This window comes from Stegastes partitus, unplaced genomic scaffold, assembly GCF_000690725.1.
Source record: "Stegastes partitus isolate 25-593 unplaced genomic scaffold, Stegastes_partitus-1.0.2 Scaffold123, whole genome shotgun sequence".
Lineage (NCBI taxonomy): Eukaryota > Metazoa > Chordata > Actinopteri > Pomacentridae > Stegastes > Stegastes partitus.
The window spans coordinates 556,171-564,047 of NW_007577854.1; the positions used below are offsets into that span (position 1 = coordinate 556,171).

Sequence of the window (7,877 nt, forward strand, 5' to 3'; positions counted from 1 at the left end):
GCATAGAATCACCATCAATCACTTTATTTTGTCTATACGTACAGCAAAAACATGAAGAGCCAACAACAAGTTTTAATCAACATGGAAACATGAGTGTTGACTTGAAAGAATGAGAGTCTGTCTATCTTTTAAGAAACAAGACACAAGACAGGAGGATCAAATGCAAGTGCAGGAGTGGCTGGGATGTGAAGTGTTTTTTTAAGAGTTTGAATTTAAGCCAGAAAGAAGTCCTGGCCGCAGAGGGAAGGTCATTTCTCCTCTGGAGAGCTCGGAGGGAAAGGGGTTGAGGCTGAGTGGAACAATGTTCAAATCACCACCAGGAGAGGTGAACTAAAGGGGCAGTGAAACAGAAGGGTGTTTTTATGTTATATGCCGGCTGTCTGGAGTCCAGATCTGCTGAGTTTAGCTACGAAGCAGAACTCTATAGAATTAACTGAAGAGGTTTAAAACTGCCTTGCCCATCATGATTTGTAAAGGTAAGTAAAGTAAAGGTGTCTCCTAAAGGATAAGCAACAAAAACAAAAAACAAAAACTAAACTATTTTTTTCTTGTCATCAGCTAGTCCCATGAAAAGACCAAAGTCCCGATTTTATCCTACTAACAAGTACTGTCTGTGCAGCCAAAGCCTGATATATCTTACTCCTCAGAGCTCTTGACCTTCACTGTTGTCCATAAACTGATAAAGACACAGAAACAAGCCAAACTGTTGCACTTGGTGACATGATATTTCATGTGGGACACCGTAGTTTACTTTGATTTGAATCTATATACATGTGATGCTGCTGTAAATGTCACGAGAGCACAAATCCGTCCCTGTGAGTCGATACACAACTCTGATGGCATTAAGAAAAGTATAGAGCAGTGCTAGCCTTATGTTTTAAGAAAGAGAACTTGTTTAGATTCTTATTTAGGTGGGAGTTAATTGTTTTTGCACAATCACCTGAAATAAATAGATATTGTCAGATGTCAAATGAGGTCACAGTCACGACCATATAAACTTTAACTTGATTCATCTCCTCGGCCTCATCTTTATTAAATGCTGGTTTTGAATAAAAATGTATTGTTTTGCATTTTTTAAAATTAAAATGTTTAATTTCAAGTTAGCGCCGCACATTTTAAGCAGCTTAAAACACCCTGTGGAAGCAATATAAAATTATTAAAAAGACAGATAATTGAAAACAGACTACACAGATTCAATCTGCTTCTAGTATTCTGACAAGCTTTATGTGCTTTCCTTTCTGACCAATTTCTTCTATGCCTTATTTGGCAGGTACTATGAAACGGGCAGTATCCGCCCCGGGGTAATCGGGGGATCCAAACCAAAGGTTGCTACACCAAAAGTGGTCGACAAGATCGCCGATTACAAACGCCAAAACCCCACCATGTTTGCCTGGGAGATCCGGGACAGGCTCCTGGCCGAGAGAGTTTGTGACAACGACAGCGTCCCCAGCGTCAGCTCCATCAACAGGTACCACAGTGTGTGTGATCTGAATGTTTGTTTGAACATTAACTTATAGCAACAGGTACTGAGCGTAGGTAGAGCACAGAGCAATATAATACTGTGTGTTTTATGTGTGTGTGTCTGTTTGTGTGTGTGAGTCCGGGAGTGGAAAGGAGAATAGCAAAGAGGCCCCAGTCTCCATATGTATGAAGTGGCTGCAGCTCAGTGGTTCAACACGATGGTACAATGACAACCCTTTCCCCTGAGCATAGAGGCAGAGAGAGAGGGAGGGATAGTGAAATAAGAGAGAGAAGGAGTGAGCAAAAGAGGCAGACAAAAGCGAAGGAAGGTGTGGGTAAGGAAAGAAACAGACACAAAAGGAAAGGAAAGAAAGGAAAAGGGAGGAAAGGAAATGAGAGGAGAGGAAAAAGGGAGGAAAGGAAGAGAAGGGAAAGGAAAGAGGAAGAAAAGGCTTGCATGAGCAGCCAAGCAGGAAGTGTGAGGCCCCTCTGCCATGTCAGCCTGCCTCAGCCACTTCACACCACACACACACACATACACACACACAACATCAAACACACAACACCACGCACGCACACAATCACACACGGCTGCGCACACACAGTTTTGCTCCCACGATGGTCATGTTCTCACTGTCACTCAGAGTCTCTCTCACACACACTCACACAATCCACTTCACACACTCTAATATCTCCTCTCTCCTCCTGCAGGATCATTCGGACTAAGGTTCAGCAGCAGCCCGGTCAAACGGGCTCAGTGTCGGCTCACAACTTAGGTAGGTCACCACTATAAAATCCTGTTTCCAACTGTCAAAGCAAATTTTACAGAAGAGCCATTTTTGTGTGAATCTCTCCGGAGCGGAGCTTGTGTGCCGAGCAACAAAACGTATTGAAATTCTGGACCCTCACTGCCGTAGACACACAGTACGAGATGCGATGTGCCACGAAGTTCATCGCTTGAATACAAAATTACAGTTAGCTAATGAAATGCAGGCTTTGCTTGTTCCGTTTTCCACTGAATAAGAACATTCAGGTGTTTTACTGGGGTGTTTGGTAAAGTGAGGGTTGCCTGATGGTCGGGTTTGTTTCGCTTTTGTCGACAAATTGAGAGCTGACTGAAGACAGAGACAGTGAGAGAGCAACTCATGGGCAGTTTGTGATCAGCGTTCATGTCCACATCCAAGTTGTAATACCTAACTCGAGTATTTTATCGGAAACTGGGAACGGTGTTACAACCATGAACAGAGGTGTTTGAAACATGATGGAGTAAAATGAAGTAGTCAAACGGGAGGTACCATGTTCTAAACATTCAACATCATGAAAGCTGTCGGAGCTCACAACATCCTAAGATATTCTGCTAAACATTACTCCAGACCATCTCTCTGGAACATATTTCACAATTCCTTCCTAAACAGGGATCTAAAACAGCTTAATGCTCGTCAAGCAAGTGAATAAGCATTTTTAAAACAGAATATTTCTGTTCACATATTTAAGTTTAAGGCTTGATTGACCTGAAAAAAAGCCCATATTTGCTGTGTCATCTGGTAGGTAGTGAACTGTACTGTTGTTTGGGAAGATGCATCACTAAATCAAACCATCTATTGAAATGATAAACACTTAAAAAAAAAAGTCCTGCAGCATTATTGGTTTTGCTTACTGTCCACTGTCACTCAGTGCTCACCTTTATAAAGAATCGGTGGGTCTCTATCCATAATTTAATGAATGTTTATCTTCTATTTGAAGTGAAAAGAGTGACTTGACTGGTCTGTCTGGTGGCATAGACTGGTGCATAGACTATTCATAAATACATTTGTGTGTTTATGAATGGAGGGCACTGATTTCTGTACCTTTAGCAAGTTAATCCAACTATGTTTTGTTTTACCAGTATAGCAGATTGCAAAGATGTTTGGTAAAATCAGCAGCAGAGATAAACTTAAATGTGATTCTGCCCTTTAGAATAAGTGAAAAAAGTGCACAGTTCAGTTCAGCAGAGACACAGTTGTGGAAATCAGTAATTCTGAAAGGTCTACATATTCCAAAATATGTCAGCAATGAGGATATTATTACAGCATCCTCCTTTTGAACATAAAAAAAAAACCCTCTTTGAACCTTTGTTCAGATTCACAACATCTCAATGTTCCTTTGTTTCTGATTATCATGTTACAGGCTGCAGCAATGTACAGTTTCTATTTCAGCTATGACTGAAACATTATTTCCTTTAATTCGATGAATATCTCAGAGTGCAAACAAATACAGCAGCCTTTCTCTCCTCCTCACTTTGCCCTGCAGTGGATTGTGTTTCGGTGTCTCTCATATCTTCATAATCGCACATTGTCTATTAATCTAAATTAATTTCACACACACTGCTCCCTAACTCCTGCCTTTTACTCACATTTAGCAAATGCGCACATACACACCCACACACGTACACACCTAGACGCACCGAGGAACACGCACACACGCGCACGCACACTTACAGATTACACAGATAAATGGGTCCCACTCCCAGGCGGAAAATTGAACATTTGGATTTGCAGAATAAAAGCGTTACGTTCTGATAAAAAAAAAAAAAAGAGTGAAAAGAAAGAGAAAGGAAAATCAGATAATTGAAGTGCTAAATCAAGTGATGGGAAAAGGAGGGATATGCATTCATTATACTCTCCTTGTCGTTAGCGAAGGAGTAACGGCTGGAAGGGACTTTGATCCCTTGGTCTGTTTTTTTTTCTTTTCTTTTTTTTTTTTTATTCCCTTTTCGGTCTTGTCTTTCTGTGTTTGGGGGGTCTGCTGGGAGAGAGGATTAGGATGTCTGTCTCCACACCTTTCTGTCCCTCCTGGGATACCATACTGTCACTCAGCCCCACGTCCGCTTACAGGGGCATAGATAAGGGACCAAGGAGTGAGTGACTGTATGTTTCAGTCTGTGTGTGTGTGTCAGGAGGGGGCAGAGGTGTGTGTGTGTGTGTGTGTGTGTGTGTGTGTGTGTGTGTGTGTGTGTGTGTGTGTGTGTGTGTGTGTGTGTGTGTCACTGAAGCGGTGACAAGTATGTCGCTGTGTCGCCCAGCGAGGAACTTGTCTCCTCCAGGGGGAAGATTAGAGGAAGAGACAACAAGGAGCAAAACACTAACAGAAGCCTGTCCTTTGTGTCTTTTCCTCTTGCCGCAATTTAGTCAGTGTGGCTGAGACAAGTTTAAAGAATCACGATTAAAGTGAATCTATGTTGAGTTTATAGAGAGAATAAAGAGGATTTAAATGATGCGGGTCTCACTCAGAGGTTTTTTGTTCTCTATCTTCGGTATCACAAACAACACGCATTTGATTGCTGTTCTTCTAAAAGAAAAGGGCATTTCAGTTGTTCAGAAATAGCTTTGGAACTCAGAATTCAGAGTCTATTTTTTCATTTATTGATTGTAAATGACATCGGCATTACACAGCTCATTTTGGCACTACCAGAGTTTGATGACATAGCATGCGATAATATGTTAGTTTAACATGTGGTAGAGTATGATAAAGCTCGCTCCATCTTCTTTCTATCTTTTTTTAAAATTATTTTTGTTTATCATTTTTGTTAGCTGTTGTTTTCATCTTATTCATAGCTATCTGAGATTCTATCATATGACTGTTGTTCAAACAGTGCTTATAACTGCTTTTAGGAATTTTAAACAGTGCCCAAAAAAAAGAATGGTTCCATTATGCTCCATTAAAGGTGATCATTTCAGTGATGTTTTATCGTACGAAGCCTAACCCTGATTCCTTAAACCCCACTTACAGAGAAACTTTAGTTTCTTTTGGACACAGACTAACTTTGGCTGTTCCTTATGCAATATTTTTCGGGATTTTTCATTTATGCAAATTAATAATTATGTTAATGAGTCAATTTTGGCTTAATGAGTTGATAAAGTTTTAAGATTTTAGGAGTACAGTGGGCACACTTTTTCACACACGCATCACTGTTTAGTTTTGTCCCTATTATTTAAGCTCACAGAATAAAAAGCAGCAGTGCATCCACATCAGGCTCATTGTAATGTTTGTTTGCTGCAGGGCTTGTATTCACAAAACAAAATGAACAAAATATGCATACTGGTAGCAGAGATCACAATGAAACTTAGAAACGACACCAAAGAGATGTGTAATTCAACATTTTGATTATCTGTCTGTGATATTTTTTTTTTCGTGGTGCACCCGTCAAACTGTTAGCTTTGTCGTGTGATTTGTCTGCAGCAACGTCCGTGGCTGCCACACAGGTCTCAGCGGTGACCAGCGACTCAGCCGGCTCCTCATACTCCATCAGTGGCATTCTGGGTATCAGCTCAGCCGCTGATGTGGGCAAAAGGAAGAGGGACGAAGGTGAGGAGCAAACAATTATGCTGTGTATGGCTGCTTCTTATACTTTGGGTGGAATTTTTCATGCACATGTATACAAATACACAACATGCATAAACACATTACATGAGGAGTGCCTCAGGACCTCCTCCTCTACATATCAGCGTGGAAAACCCAGGTGGAACAAACTCAACACATGAGGATCAATGACAGATGTGTGCTTGTGTGTGTGCAGTGTACGAGCTCTAAACCAAACATCTTCATTCAGAAGCCCAGATTTGTTTACTCACAGTGCTTCACTGAGAGCTACCTGAGAAGTTAGTTTATGCATGCACTATTGATCATATACGCTGTCATACTGGATCAATGTTGCATGTTAATAGCGGGGCGAGCTCGTGTTTGTGTGTGAGGCTTCTCAAACGTACCGTATGTATATATTTGTGTGCGTACATGTGTGCACGATTATGAGTGCGTATGTGGCAGTGTCAGTGGCATTAAAAAGCCATCACACAGACGGTCTCCTACGGTAAATGAGACAGGACCAGATGTCGGAGCGAGGGGGGGTGACAGAATGCCACTGGGGGCTATTTCTCGCTCTCTCTCTGACACACAAACACACACACAAACACAAGCACACAGATACAGTATGGGGTCTTTTTCCCACTGCTGATGAATTTTCAAAACATTCCAGCAGGTTCCAGGATGAATCCCAGGTGCACCTTGATATGCTCCGATACAGTCCACTTACCCATCAGTAGAGCACAAAGACTTTACACCCAACACAGACACACACACAAACACACACTCATATATATACACTGTAGACACACTGGATCAAAGTTCGCCTCGCTATGTGAACTAAGCAGTGTTTGCCGCTCAATAACTGTGAGCTTTAGTTTTACTCTTGGTTGAGCTGAAAAACTTGGTGTATCAATAAAAGCAAAATGCAACTAAGTGCAATTAAAACAGACTTAGTGAATAAATCTTGACGTACATGAAGCGAGCAACTCAAATATCTACTGAAGCTTTGGATCTACTGCAGACAAAAAACTGTGGCAGACAAAAACAGTTATGTGATGAGAAGACTGCATCACTTTTCCACAATATTTTAGTTTTTGTCGTCTTGTGCACATCTCATCTTATCTTCATGTGCAATATGTGCATAACACAACTGAAAAGAAATTAGTTGCAATATGTATAGTTCTGCCAAATTTTGTTAGTTCTAATTTGCACTAATTACTGTAGTGGCTTCTTTTAAATCAGATCATACCACTTTATAGAACTGAAATGTAATGCAGGCCAACAATTATGCCCTTTACAACAGAAGTATCAACTCAAGACTAATTACATTGTCAGTGCAGGTTCACTGAATGGACGATGAATGGATCATTAATGTTATTGTTGTAAGTAGTTAGTAATGTTACACCTGTGCATTTGCAGCAAAAGTAAGTCAAAACGTCTGCAGTGGTCTATCAGGTGTCTACTTGTTTTAGAGGCCATATATTATTAACACAAATAATACGAAACATGTTCAATTACATGCATGTATCCCACAATATTATGTGCTCTAATGTCTTCTGTGGTCAGATTTGTAGTTGAAGAAGAAGTTCTGTAATCTAATTAGCAGCATTATTGTCTCACATTGTTCTTTATGTGCATGACATGCAACACTATGTGTGATCCGCCTGTTGGTTTTCTATGACTGGACTTTGTGTTTCAGAATTTGAATCGCAACGTTGCATCGCATCACGTTTTGCCGAAGTACTCGGAACGCGTCACTCGAGCATCACATCGCTCCGTGTCACGTTTTGCCCGTGTGTTTTATCTGCAGTGTTTCTATGGCAGAGGTCTGCGCGGTTGGCTCTGTGGTCTAATTAACAGCATTGCTAATCACAGCTTCCATTAGAGCAGCCCCCGCTGGATAATGACACACACACACAGCAAGGGGCGACAGGGGGAACAGCATGCACTGACATGGACAGACAAACACATACACAGGCAAACAATAAAGCAGGCTTCTCGCACACACTCGGACCCATATGCTAGTCTGTACGGGCATTCTCGCGCACACACACACACACACACACACACACACA

At 41.2% G+C, this 7,877-nt stretch overlaps 1 protein-coding gene across 5 annotated transcripts in view; it reads left to right on the forward strand.

Moving 5' to 3' along the window:
* pax5 (paired box 5) overlaps nucleotides 1-7,877 on the forward strand; it is a 63,086-nt gene that overhangs the window by 17,728 nt on the left and 37,481 nt on the right. For 4 of the 5 annotated variants that reach the window (XM_008278427.1, XM_008278431.1, XM_008278426.1 and 1 more), the window contains exons 3-5: nucleotides 1,271-1,468; nucleotides 2,173-2,237; nucleotides 5,680-5,805. In XM_008278427.1, the coding sequence (XP_008276649.1) occupies nucleotides 1,271-1,468; nucleotides 2,173-2,237; nucleotides 5,680-5,805 (389 nt within the window). The remainder of the gene's footprint in view (nucleotides 1-1,270; nucleotides 1,469-2,172; nucleotides 2,238-5,679; nucleotides 5,806-7,877) is intronic. The other variant, XM_008278430.1, reaches the window with a different exon arrangement.